We start from the raw sequence: 14,252 nt of genomic DNA, 5'->3' as shown, positions 1-14,252 counted from the left end.
ATTTTTGGCTCGCATGATAGTATTAAAATTATTTATGTGTGCGACCAGATCTGTAGTCCCATCGTATGACGAGACGTGAGGGTTTTTGAATCACTAAGGTAATCCTGCACTCATGATGTCTAAATGGAAAGGCTCGGGCTCCTCGTCTGAGTCGTAACCACGAAGTTTCCCAAATTGCCTGTCTTGGTATCTCCTAAACTTATCCTCCAACTCGTTGATTCGTAATTAGATAAGATCCTCTTGCTTTTGGTCAAGTTGTTGGCGTAAGTTAGGCTTCTTCTGGTTTAGTTGATTACGAAGATCCGATTGTTGTGAATCATAGTTACTTACAGACCTTGTCCTTGAGTAACTTTTAGTTTTATTTTTGCCCGTACTCTCTCGATCAGTACTACGACAAGTTCTATCCCCTCCTTGCGTAGATTGACTATGAGTTCTTGTACGTCCAGAACTAGAACTGGCCTCGTCATGCACCGGCCTTCTCCTTTGAGAATGGGTTGATACATGCCCCTGCTAGGATTCGTATGCGCCCCTTCCCTATCAGTTCAAGAAGGACATTGACGGTGTCTTGGTGGCAACCCACCTGCCCTAGGTTGAGTCCCAGGATCTCCCTCGTTACCACGAGGGATTTCCTACTCCCTCTACGCGGTTGCCTTCTGCTCGCATTCCTGCGAGAGGATTCTGGTAAATCACAGTTTCCATTCCCCTGGGTTGCAAATCTCTGGGGTCTCCGAGGCACCTCTTGATGATGTGCCAGGTTATTCAGTTGCTCATCTTCAAGGGCATCCTTAGTTTCCCCAGGTTGTTCTTCCTGAGCGTTTTGAGGGTCCCCCTGTACTATCTCTTACCTCCTGGTTTGTGAGCCACGAGGTCTACCTCATGGCCTCCTCACCCCAGGATCAGGTTGGTTTTGAGTGTTGTCTTCCTAAGCCGCCCTGGCTGCGGTTACCTCCCATTCAACCTCAGTATTCCATTGGTTTGCCTCCTCTAAACGTCACTAGAGTTGACAATTTTCCAACTCAACCAACGATACATATCTCGTGGGTCATAGGCGCCATCTCTCATGGATGTAGAACCACCAACATTCGTGTTAGGCTCCACATTCCCTGTTTCTAGGTCTTGGTCACTTTCATGTTGGTTTCTTCTCGAACATGTTGATCGTATAGATCATGTTGTTCGTGAATTAGGAGACCTCCCTGAGCCCGCCGACTCTTTTCCAGTGCGATCAGTAGTCTCTTCAGGTTAAATACTATCGTTTTCACCATTATCTTCCATGAAGAAAATTTTTCTTTTGGTTAGGAGGGATTTTTGTGGAGCTTTTATCACGTAGGCTCTCATTAAAAGCACCAAACTGGTAACGCAGAATTTTGTTAACGATAATAAGCCTATTTTCGTGATAGGATCAACATAGAAATTGATAGAAATCTAAGAAAGAATAATAAAGCAAAAATAACACCAAGTTTTTACGTGGTTTTGCAGTTAACTCTGCATAGTCCACGAGTCAATCTTATTCAGATTTTTCTGATACAAACTAGGGTTCTTTTCTTTCAAGAATTTTTTATCCCTTTTTCTGTACATTCTGCCCCTGTTTATAATGACATAGGGTGGCAGTTAATTACATTCAGATACGAATCCCATAATAATATTTCCTTGAAATTGTGGGCTTTAATTATGCCCAACGTAAATAAATGCAGTTATTATTTGAAAATCATATAGCTATGATTTTAACCTCTTTTAATGGGTCAACTCTGATGTGGATTTAGATACACTGCAAAGTGTACCTCGCCGGGACATCTCGCTAGGTGCTTGAACACTCAATAACAACAATAACCCTGGCAGCGAGCTGGAGCTTTTCCCATGTCTTTCCGAGGTTAGTAATGTAAATCTAGTCATTTTTGCGCTTGAAGACATGCTCCATCTGACAATCGCAGTTCTTGGTGACAGGGTGAACTTCAGTAGCCAACATCATTTGAATGTCAGCTTCTTTCTGAGAGAGCTGACGCGACGTAGCAGTGGAATTCATTGAAAGATGTCTGGAGCTGATTAGTGAAGGTACCAGGAGTATGCATTTCTATAGCGAGATGGATCCCTCGCTATCCATCATTTACGTCCTTCAAGTTGTTACATTTAGTTAGTATAATGTATATTATACGCTAAGTGTTCTAACAGCCTACACGTCTCGTCAACACTTTTCTACACATTGCGAGGTTGATGCCTCACTATGTACTATCGATGTCATCCTTTACAGTTATATCCTCTGACGCAAAATGGTTTCTCATTTATACATGAGTCAATAGTTTGTGCATCCTTGTCTCGCCAGAGACTATGAAGTCTGCGAGTTATTAATATACCCTATTGACTCTGCATATTTAATGAGTTATTCCATTTGATATCTTTTAATATAATTGTCATTATAAATGTTGCTTCGTATCCCTCAAGGTTGACACGTGTCATCCTCTAAATTGTCAACCGAATTTCAGGTATAACACCAATGATTTGATTTTAATCATAGTCCAATTGTCAATAGATCTTATAAATAATTTGTAACAGGTAAATTTTACAATTTCTTTCATCTTTGTAAACCTAGAAACATGATAGGGTCCATCCAAATTATTTGACCTGTGTGAGCCTATATGTTTGCTTTTGGGCTTAGATTGTAAAGACCGCTTAGTTTAATTTGGAAATTAGCAGTTAATCATGATTATTTATGAAAATTATTTATAGCTATTTAAATAATTTATTATACTGTTATTATTGAATTCAGAGATGCATTTTTATGTCATATAGTAGTTTGCATAATTTTGCATTCCGGTGCTCGGTATTTTGGAACTCGGTGTTTGGCTCAGTAGAAATCACAACTTAGTATGTTAGTAGTTTGGGATGGTTTATTAGACATTGGGAATGTCGGGAATGGCCGGGAATTTAGGATTTCCCAAAAATACCCCTTTAGTGTTAGTTATGTGGTTTAGGTGTGGAGGGGCAAAATGGTCTTTTTGCCCCAATGATATTTTGTCTTTAGTGATTTTATTAATTGAAAATAAATGTTATTTTATTTGTTTATTTGGCTGAAATGAGTGATATATGCTATGTGGCTTTTATTTCTTTTTCAAAAATCAACACTTAGAAAAATTTCAAAACAAAACTCTCTCAAGCTCTCTCTCTCTTTTCGGCCAAGGCTTGGAATTCTAGGGCTGGATTCTTCCTTTGATTTTCAAGATAGCTTCATCCTAAATTGTGATCTCTTGTTGTGGTATGTGATTTCTAGCTTTTTCTCCTTTGTTTCTTGGAAAAAAATGATGAAAATAATATGACTTATGCATGATGTTGCTGCTGTAATTATTGTTGTTGTTTCCTTGATTAAAATATTGAGTTAAGTAGGTTTAATTAGATTGAATTGCATGTTTGAATTCCTTGTTCTAGTTGGATAGATTTTTATGTAAAAAGCTTGGGTTTTCAAAGAAAAATGGAGGTTTTGGTGGCTGTTGTGTTTGTATGAGTTAGATTCTAGTTTCTGAAGTTGTTATTAGCTTGATTATGAGTTTGAAGCATAGATTGAATGCATGTTAGGTGATTTTACTCAAGTTTGAGTTTAGAACTCAAAGCTTGAGCTTTAATGGTGAGTTTTGCTATTGTGCTTTCTGGGTGGTTTTGAAGCTTTAGAAATGTTCTAGGGGATATATAGAACAGGTCTGGAAGGTTTCATTTGATTTGGAGTCGATTTGTGCAAGATATGAATTTTTGATGTTGCTGCCTGCGAGGAACCGGAATTCCGGTTGTGCATCCGGAATTCCGGATGGGGTTCTGAATTTTCCCAGAACCGGAATTCCGGTTGGGCAACCGGTCTGCCGGTTGCGGAAAATTCTGAAACCCTAGATTTCCTCGATTTTATGTTTTAGGGGGTATTGCCATGCTTTTTATCGATAGGGAAACTTTTAGTTCCTAGTTTAAGTCCCCGGGAAGTGATTTAGCGTGTGACTTATAGTGTTGTGATTTTTATGGTTTAGGAGCCTGTAATCCGCGCGATTAAAGTTCCGGTCAGTTGACGACACCCGAATTCGGAATCCGAGGTAAGATTAGTATAACGGTATGCATATGTAGATTACATGTTTAGCGTGCATGTAGGAAGCCTGTTAGATTACATTAGTTATGTATGTTGGCTTCGAACCATCCAACCCCGTCACGTCGGTACGAGTGGAGTATGACCAGCGGCGTAGTATGACCGGCTCGACCGATCAGCCGACACTTGGTTGGTGGTTCCGTACTATTGACGTATCCCGTCGGTACAGGCTGGAGTATGACCAGCGGCGGAGTATGACCGGTTCGGCCGATCGTGGATATAGTAACACGTCGGTACGGGCTAGAGTATGACCAACGGCGAAGTATGACCGGCTCGACCGATCAGCATTACGTATCAATAGTACCGTCCCTATGAACGTTCAGAACTCAGTACCGTGTTGGACACGACAGTAGTGACTCGCATCGTGTTGGACACGGCAAAGAGTGGGACTCGCATCGTGTTGGACACGGCAGTTAGGGTTATGATCAGGGGTATGGGCGTCTGATCATGACCGGGATTATGTATGAATATTATTATGCTTTTCTTACTGAGTCTGTCGACTCACAGTTCTACGTTTATGTGTAGGTAAAGGCAAGGCTAAAGCTGATGGACCGTGAACGAGCTTGTGAAGATTGTACATGTCGGGGCGGTTAGGCCTGGAGAGTACGATCCTCAGGACAGCGAGGCTGATTTTGTAACTAGTCGCTAGGCGACATTTATTTTGTATAAACAGTTAAATTTTGTAAATGATTTTGTAATCGGGATCCCGAGTCTTTTTGTAATTATATTTTACAAGTTTAATTAAAAAGTAAAAATTTTAATTAATCACGTTTTCCATAAACCTCGTTGATTAGCAACGAGCTGCACAGCATGTTTAAAAATCACGTAATACGCCTATGTTAGTTAGGGTGTTACATAGATGCATATAAGAAGTCCATTTAAGTTTAATTAATTAAATGGACTAGGTTGCTAAAATAAACTATCACATAAGATAGTTTTATTTAGGCCCAATTAGTATTGTGCTTATTCAATGAATAACAGTTATTTATTTAATGGTTAAATTCCTCTCCTTTGGGCCTTGTGTGAGAGTTAGGGGGCCATAGTAGTGGGTACGACATACTGAACTCAGCCCTCCCTCACACAAACCACCCCAATTATGAAGGCTCATTTGCCTTAGTTAAATAATTGTATTAGGTTAATTATATTAGTCTAACCTAATTAAATTGAATTAGCAACATAGATATATTCTAGATAGTTATTTCTAGTAACTAATTATATTTTCTAAAATTTAATTAATTAGAAAAATATATTTAAGTTGAAAAATAATTATTTTAATTAATTTTAGATGAACTTAAATTAGAATATTTTTCTTAGATATTAAATTAGAATTAATGATTAAGTTGATTCTATTCTAGATACTTAATTATTTATTTCTTATATTTATTTAATACATTTAATTAAATATTTAAGTTGATTTTATTCCAGACACTTAAATATTAGTTATTTTCAGGATATTTAATTAGATAGAAAATTATATTTAAGTTAAAAATTTTAGTTTCAAAACAACTTAAATTAGATTAATTAAAAAATATATTTTATTTTATTAATTATTTTTCACTAAATTTTGAAATGCATTATATTTAATGCAAATATTTTTGAATTTCTTTTTTTTTGAAAAATAGATTAAAGTTGAAAATTAATTATTTTAATTAATTTTAGAACAACTTAAATCAAGTAAATTTTTTCATTAATGATTTATTAAAATAAATAGACTAAAATAGATTATATTTTAATTATAAAATAAGTAATTAGTTATTGAAAAATCTAGATAGTTATTTTCTGTATACTTGTGGAATTTTTCTAGTTATATTTAATTAAATAGAAAATTAATATTTAAATTAATTTTATTCAAGATACTTAAATATTTGATATTTTTTTAGAAGTTTAATTAAATAAGAAAAATTATATATGTGTTGAAAATTAATTTTTTAATTAATTTTGGACCAACATAAAATTAAAATAATTTTTCAAGATTTATTTTATTTTATTTTATAATAAATTCGAAAAGTTATTTAATTTTTTCAAATACATTGATTTTTGAATTTTATCATATATATTTAATAGAAAATTAAATTTTAGTTGAAAATTATTTTAGACCAACTTAAATTCAGTACTTTTCGTAATGTTTATTGAGAATTATTACTAAGAAGGAAAATAATTTTATTTATTTTTAGATCTATCTAAGTATAATTTTATAAATATTAAATTAAAATTTGTATGTAGAGTTTTCTAAATTAGTAATTTTAATTAAATAAATATATATTTAAAATAAATATATTAAAATAAATATTAAATGAAAATACACTTTAAATAATGAGCTTTATTATAAGGATATTCGATCTCCATTGTTGGTTCTACATAGTTCTTGTTTTAGTGAGTAATCATCCATAATGGATGAACGTTCATTAGCAATTTAACACCGTAGAATCTCGAAAGATAAGTATTATTTGTAAGTATTTTATTCTTAGTAATATCCACCCCAATAGTGGCTGCTAAGAGTAAGACATACATGGTATGAAATAATTGTGGAAGCTCATAAGATAGAATGGCTTTGACTCTCGTCTAAACGGGACAACGCCGGATTCTCATCTTGATCGAATAAAAGGTTGCTAGAAGGTTTTTCATTTTAGATGAGCTGACTGCTCTATTCAATGAATGATATCTTTGACTCTCACCTAAACGGGACACTGTATCAGTTTGTTGGAAATCTTGGAAATTATTTAGGATTATTTATTTTTGTATTTTCACTTGTCATTCCTACTTGCTAAGTGCTTAATAATTTCTAAATGTGTATGATTTTGTATTAAACCTTATTTGATTTATATTTATTGATATTTGTAGTACCCAATATGACTATGAACAACCCCATGGTGTCACTATTGACTGACAATAAGCTCTTTAGAGCTAACTTTGTCAAATGGAAAAAGAACATTAATATTGCTCTCATAGGTGAAAATGCCCTGTTTGTGTTGACTGAAGAGGCTCCTAAGCAGCCAGGTGAGAATGTGACCAAGGCAGTCAAGGAAAAGTTCGAGTGTTGGCAGAATGCTAACAACAAAGCTCGATACTTTATGCTGTCTAGCATGGTCGACACCTTGAAGACAAGGTTTGTTAATACTCTCACGACTGCAGATATCATGAACCACTTGACTGAACTATTTGGGATGGCGCCATATCAAGCTCAGTTTGAGGCAACCAACAATTTTATCAATGCACGGATGAAACCTCATCAGAACAAGCGTGATAACCTGCTCCATATGGCAAGTTACTTCCAGGAAGCTGAGAATCATGGAGCTATTATAGATCAGGAAACTCAACTGAGTTTGATCTTGAATAGTTTGACTCCAACTTTTCTGCCCTTCACCTCAAACTATGTCATGAACAAGTTGACTTTTGACTTCCACGAGTTAATCAACAACCCTCAGACATTTGAGATTTTGATTGAAGGACCACAGAAAGTTGTTAACACAGCTAATAAGAATAAAAAGTATGCCGATTCAAAGGCACAGCAAAAAGGAAAGTGTTTCTATTGCAACGAAAAGGGGCACTGGAAACCCCAGTGTCCTAAGTTTTTGGCAAAGAAATAAGGTATTTCTATCTTTGCTATAAACTCATGTGTTTTAAAGAATTACTATCCTCTTTGGTTATAAATTCTGGATGTACTAATCATGTTTATTTTCCTCTTATTTCAGCTCCAATTGCTTAAACTTGGATTGCTATCCTAGCGAGTTGAGTCGGATGGTTAGACTGAAGGGTGGAGATTGTCCAAGATTGAAGATGAAGCTCGAAATCTTCTTTAATTTTTTTTTTTGAATTAATTGATTCAGTTTATGAACAATTTAGTTTCAATTATTAGTTTGAGATTTTATTCTCTATTTCATATTATTGTAGACAATTCATTATGACATTTTAGAGAGTATTAATAAAACTTTCTCTTTAAGAGGTTTTCATTATGTATTGTATTTATGAATTGAGCTTCATATTTACTTTAACTTATGTGCCAATACCAATTATATTTATATATTTATCATGTTTTGTATGTGTTTGTGTTTTCTTATTGATGCAAAATCTATGGTATATTATTCTCTGCAAAAAAGATATACCACATAAACAGTTAGAATTTAAATTCAATATTTATGGATAATTGTCATTTCTAAAGCAATTATTAAGATTTTATTTAATCAAAAGATCTTTTGATCTGATAGGGGTGGAAGAAGTTAAGAAACAATGTATGCAGTTCAAAGATCTTTTATATCTATTGAACTCTAGATTATATTCATAACTTTACAGTATCTCTATAACACGTAGGGGTGGAAGAAGGTATTGATGTATGTTGTTCAAACAGTTTTAAATTTGAACTCTAGACTATACTCAATACACCATAGTATCTCTATGACACACATATTTTGATTAGACATGGATATATTATAATAAACAAATTAGCAACCATTAGAACTTATTCTTGATCCTGAAATTGTTCCAATTAACATGTTACTGTAGTAATAGAAATTGATATCAATAAAGTTCTTGGACATAGAATCACAATACCTTATCTTAGTGGGAGGATTTTAAAATTCAAGGCCCATTATTATTTGGATGAAACTGATGATAGCTTACTATGTTATGTTCACGATAGGAACTTTAAATAAAACTGAGAAAGTAAATCTAACCGTACATATGGATAGAAGCAACTTATCAGAAATATAAGGATAAGATAAGAATTTTTGTAATGTCTATTCAAATGACTTAGGCAAAATCCCTAGTCCTTATGAAGTGTTTTGTGGTATCTAATGTGATTACTTAATCCTAAGCAAGTATTTTGCATTAATGTTTATAAATTCTATGTTGATGACTTAGTCTAGAAGGAACTTATAGTTTTAGACTAAGATAATAAGTCACAACAAAAGGTCCCTAAAAACCAATAGTAAGAGGTGAAATGTACTCCTATGTACGAATTTAACCAGACTCCTACTATTGAGTGGGAGTCATCTAAGATGTAATCAAACAAGGAACATTGGGAAATAATCAAGAAAGAATAATGAAAGTGACCTATATGTTAGATGATAGGGGTGTATATTAGAATCATGTTATCTACACCAACTCAGCTTATTGGAGATGGTAGTTACTCTGGGGGTGGAGGAATTATTCTAGAAGGATGTAAGAACCCATCTATAATAATTTAGTTCCACCAGTGAAGCTAAATAACTTAGTTGTTTTCGAAAGCACTAGAAAAGTTATTCAAACTGAAGAATGTTCTTAACTATTTTTATCTCTATTCCATTTATGGATAGAATTAGAGATATGTCTTATGTATATTTAGATGCACTTAATAAGCAGTAAAGAATTCAGTATCCCTAGATAAGTAATGCATATAGAAAATGATGTTGCATAATATTTTATGAACACTAAGGAAGTAGTGGTGGAGAAAGCAATTTCTTACCACAGACTTACAGTTCCTATAATTTGGGTTTAGTCAAATACACTACCTTGATCTGGAGATCAAGACAATAGATTAATTGAAATGCACTACCTGTTTTATGTTTGTGCAAGTGGGAGTTTTTTGGAATTGTACGCCCTAAATAAAACCTATTTCAATATAATCTGATTTGTTATCAATAGAAGATTAGAAGTTATTTATGTTTACATGTAGTTTTTATGTTTATGGTTTAAAGTATAAAATTTCGGTTAAGTCCAGTTAATATAGTTATTCACAATTACAGTGATGTCAATACAGTGGAAGGTAATTGTGATTATATGCTTCAGAAGATAATGTCCCATTACTCATCAGTGCAGTGGATTTATTTTGATGTGCTAGTTAGTGATAAAGCTTACATACACCTTGGATACATGTTATGTTCTTTCCAGGACATTGGCAAAGAATGCTAGTATCGGATGTATAGAGTATACATTAGACTGGGACCGATATTGATCTTAGTAAAGTTATTATAATCTTACCGTTGTATCTTTCTAAGTCGATATCCCTAGTTGATCTTAGATCAAAAGATCTTAATCCTGACATGGTTAGGTTTGATCTCAAGAGTGTTATTTGTGTTCTTAGAGTTGTTAGTCAAAGCCTACCATTTGGTTTGGGTCACACGTACAACTTGGGAGCATGATAGTACAATTGAGTGGGACCACTAAACATAGATTTGGAATCTATAGCTTCTATCTGGACATAGAAGTGAAATGATGATTTCCTTCGAGCTTGGCTTAATAAAAATAAATGGAAGAGCTCTTGTTTCAGTGATTATATTAGTTTACTGAAATATCATTTATAGGAAGCTAAGTGTTTTAAGGATAAAATACATTGAGGGGTGAAACAGTAAATTTGTCCCTACTCGGTGTAAATCATCTATAGAGGATCTTTGATTATTGGAATTAAAACGATGGTTAAATTTTCATAGCGTATCTATATCGTGGAGCACATAATGCGTTCAATATAATTGAGAGTGCAATTCCAAATCTATAGGGGTGCGAAGAAGAATTAATATGTTAGGGAATTTACTTGATCAATTCTAGATGTGCTTATTGGAAGCTCGGTTATATAAGCCCATGGTCCCCATACTAGTTGAGACAAACTGCTTGTAAGACTCAGTTAATTGATTTTAATTAATCAGTTATAATTATAAAATGAGACTATGTCTTATTTATGAATTTTCACTAAGCTGGGGTTTATTTGTTAATTAAGATACTTTATTAAAGTCTAATTAATAAATACATAAAATGGTAATTTTATTTGATAAATATTTTAATTATAAATAAGCAGTTTTGGCATTGAAGTGGTTGAATTGGAAAATATGGTATTTGTGAAAGAATAGGATAAATAGTTAAAAAATCGCAAAATTGCAAGTGGTGGGCCCACATCCTATGGCCGACCACTAATGCTTGACTTTGCCATTTATTTATCAATTTTTTAATGCTAAATAATTCAAACCTAAACCTAGAAGGATTCCTATAGATAGATAGTGATGGACTCAAAACTGACTGCTTAAGCATTCACTAGCCTTTAGTCAAATTTGAGCCTTCTCTTTCTCTCTCTATTCTGAATCGTTCTCTCTCTCTCTCTCTCTCTCTCTCTCTCTCTCTCTCTCTCTCTCTCTCTCTCTCTCTCTCTCTCTCTCTCTCTCTCTCTCTCTCTCTCTCTCTCTCTCTCTCTCTCTCTCTTCAATTTTTGAACCCTATAGTGATAGAGTACATGCCCACACATACCAAGTTGGTACTCAATCATAGTGTGTAAGACTGTGAAGAACCCAATCAACTGAAGGAGAATTGGGCTCAAATCTTGATAATACTTTACTACAGAAAGGATACAAGGTTTAGAGATCTGAGTGGAAGGAGTCGTTTAATTCTTCTGCAACCAATGTAAGGTTTCTTGAACTTTATATGTGTTTGAATTCCATTGTTTAGAAATTTATGTTTAGGATGTTAAACAACATACATGGTAGTAAATCTAAATCCCGGTAAAATAATTCCCAACAAACAATTTGCCAATGGAGCAAGCTCAAGCCATTTGGAAATATCAGATCAACAACTATGGTTACAACCAAGGGGGTCATCGATAGAATTTTCAAGGACAGTTTCCAAATCAGCAGCAACAAGGATTCTACCAATAGAGAAATCAATCTCAACAGAGTCAACAACAGAATTAACAATAATAAGGTTCTAATGGAGGGTCTAATCTTTAGACAGATATGTTATTTCAGTTCATAATAGAGATTAAATCTTCCATTAAGGTCTTGGAAACTCAGATGGGGCAGTTGACTACTCAAATTGCCAACCAAACTCAAGGTAATTTGCCTAGTACTACAGAGATTAATCTGAAAGAGCAATGTCAAGCAATTTCCTTGAGAAGTGAAAAAAGAATATGAGGGACCAAGGGCAGAGCGACAAGTGGTTGAAGAGGACAAGGATCAACAAGCACCAACACCAACTCAAGACAAGAAAAAGACTATTGAAGGTTTGCAGAAAAAGAAACTTCACCTCCTACCAGCATTGATCATCATATCAAAATTCCCTATCCTTAAAGGCTTTTCAAGAATAACATGGACAAGCAATTCAGCAAATTCCTTGAAATATTTAAGAAATTGCACATCAACATTCCATTTGAGAGGCCTTGGAAAAAATGCCAGCTTACCTGAAGTTCGTGAAAGATATTCTATCCAAGAAAAGGAAAGTTTGAGATGGTGGCACTTACTAAGGAGTGCAGTGCAATCCTGCAAAAGAAACTACCACCCAAGCTTAAAGATCTGGGTAGTTTCAATATTCCATGCTCAATAGGGGGTTCAATGGAAACAAAAGCTCTATGTGATCTGGGAGCGAGTATTAACTTGATGTCCATGTTTATGTTTCAAAGACTGAGAATCCAAGCCCACAACAGTGACTCTACAAATGGCAGACCGCTCTTTGACTAATCCTCGGGGTATAATTGAAGATATTTTGGTAAAGGTTGGTAAGTTTGTCTTCCCTGCTGATTTTTTAATACTTGACATGGAGGAAGATGAAATATTCCCATCATTTTGGGAAGACCATTCTTGGCTATGGGAAGAACTATAATTGATGTTCAAAAGGAGGAGTTAAAGTTGTGTGTTCAATAGAAAGAAGAGACTTTCTGTAAAGCCCGCTTAGTTAATTTGGAAATTATCAGTTAATTATGATTAATTATGAAATTATTTATAGCTATTTAAATAATTTATTACTGTTATTTATGGAATTCAGAAATGCATGATTATGTCATCAGTAGTTTTTATATTTCGCATTTCCGGTGTCCGGTATTTTGGAACTCGGCGTTTGGCTCAGTAGAAATCACAACTTAGTATGTTAGTAGTTTGGGGACGGGTTTTAGACATTGGGAATGTCGGGAATGGCCGGGAATTTAGAATGTCCCAAAAATACCCCTTTAGTATGAATTATGTGATTTTATGGTGGAGGGGCAAAATGGTCTTTTTGCCCCATTAGTGTTTTGTCTTATGTGAATTTGTTAAATGAAAATTAAATAATTATTTATGTTTACTTGGCTGAAATGAATAGTGATTGTGGTTTATTTCATTTCTCTTTTTATCAAAAAATCACTAAGTAAAGAAAAGGAAAGAAAATTTCAAAGAAAAGCTTTCAAAACCTCTCTCTTTTCCTTCTCATTTTCGGCTGGGTTTTGGGATTCAAAGGCTGGGTTTTTCAAGCTTGATTCAACCTATATTGTGAATTCTTGTTTGTGGTATGTAATCTCTAACTTGCTCTCTTTAATTTGTTGGAAAAATTGATGAAAATGGTGATGCATGCATGGTTTTTTTTTGGTTGTTGTTGCTGCTGTGTTTTGGTTGTTAAATTATGAGGTTTAAAGCATGTTAATTGATGTTAATTAAGCTATGTTGAAAGCACGTTGGATAGATTGTTTAAAGTTTGAGTTTCTATGCAAAAATGTGGTTTTTGGAGGAAAATATTGTGAATATGTTTCTGTGTTGTTGCTGTAGTTTCTGTTAGTTTTCAGAGGTGTTATTATGCTAGTTTAAGTGGATTTAAGCTAGTGGAATGCATGTTTAGGTGGATTTGCTCAAGCTTGAGTTTGGAACTCAAAGCTTGAGCTCCAATGGTGATTTTTGTTTCTGTGGTTTCTGGGTTAGTTTGTTGCCTTAGATTTGTTCTAGGGAAGGTTTAGAGCAGGTCTGGAAAGTTTGGTACCAATTGGGGTTGAATTGGTCGAGTTATGAATTTTTGAAGTTGCTGCCTGCGAGGAACCGGAATTCAGGTTGTGCATCCGGAATTCCGGATGGGTGTCTTGAATTTCCCAGAACCGGAATTCCGGTTGGGCAACCGGTCTACCGGTTGGGGAATTTTCAGAAACCCTAGTTTTCCTCGTTTTTATGTTTTAGGGGGTATTGCCATGCTTTTTATCGATAGGGAAACTTTTAGTTCCTAGTTTTAGTCCCCGGGAAGTGATTTAGCGTGTCACTTATAGCGTTGTGATTTTTATGGTTTAGGAGCCAGTAATCCGCCGCTCAGCTTCAGTTCCAGTCAGGTTGACCGGCACACCTGAAATCGGAATCCAGGTAAGATTAGTATAACAGTATGCATATGTAGATTACATGTTTAGCGTGCATGTAGGAAGCCTGTTAGATTACATTAGATATGTATGTTGGCTTCG

At 34.6% G+C, this 14,252-nt stretch overlaps 1 protein-coding gene across 1 annotated transcript; it reads left to right on the top strand.

Moving 5' to 3' along the window:
* The first annotated feature begins 11,805 nt into the window (after positions 1-11,805).
* Positions 11,806-12,667, top strand: LOC115695054 (uncharacterized). Its single transcript, XM_030622154.1, has 3 exons — positions 11,806-11,902; positions 11,967-12,287; positions 12,492-12,667. The coding sequence occupies exons 1-3, from the start codon at positions 11,806-11,808 to the stop codon at positions 12,665-12,667; spliced, it is 594 nt and encodes a 197-aa protein (XP_030478014.1).
* Positions 12,668-14,252: the final 1,585 nt, after the last annotated feature.

Source organism: Cannabis sativa, chromosome X (genome assembly GCF_029168945.1).
Source record: "Cannabis sativa cultivar Pink pepper isolate KNU-18-1 chromosome X, ASM2916894v1, whole genome shotgun sequence".
Taxonomy (NCBI): Eukaryota; Viridiplantae; Streptophyta; class Magnoliopsida; order Rosales; family Cannabaceae; genus Cannabis; species Cannabis sativa.
The sequence above is the reverse complement of the archived record's forward strand: the minus strand, read 5'-3'. Positions and strand labels throughout refer to the sequence as shown.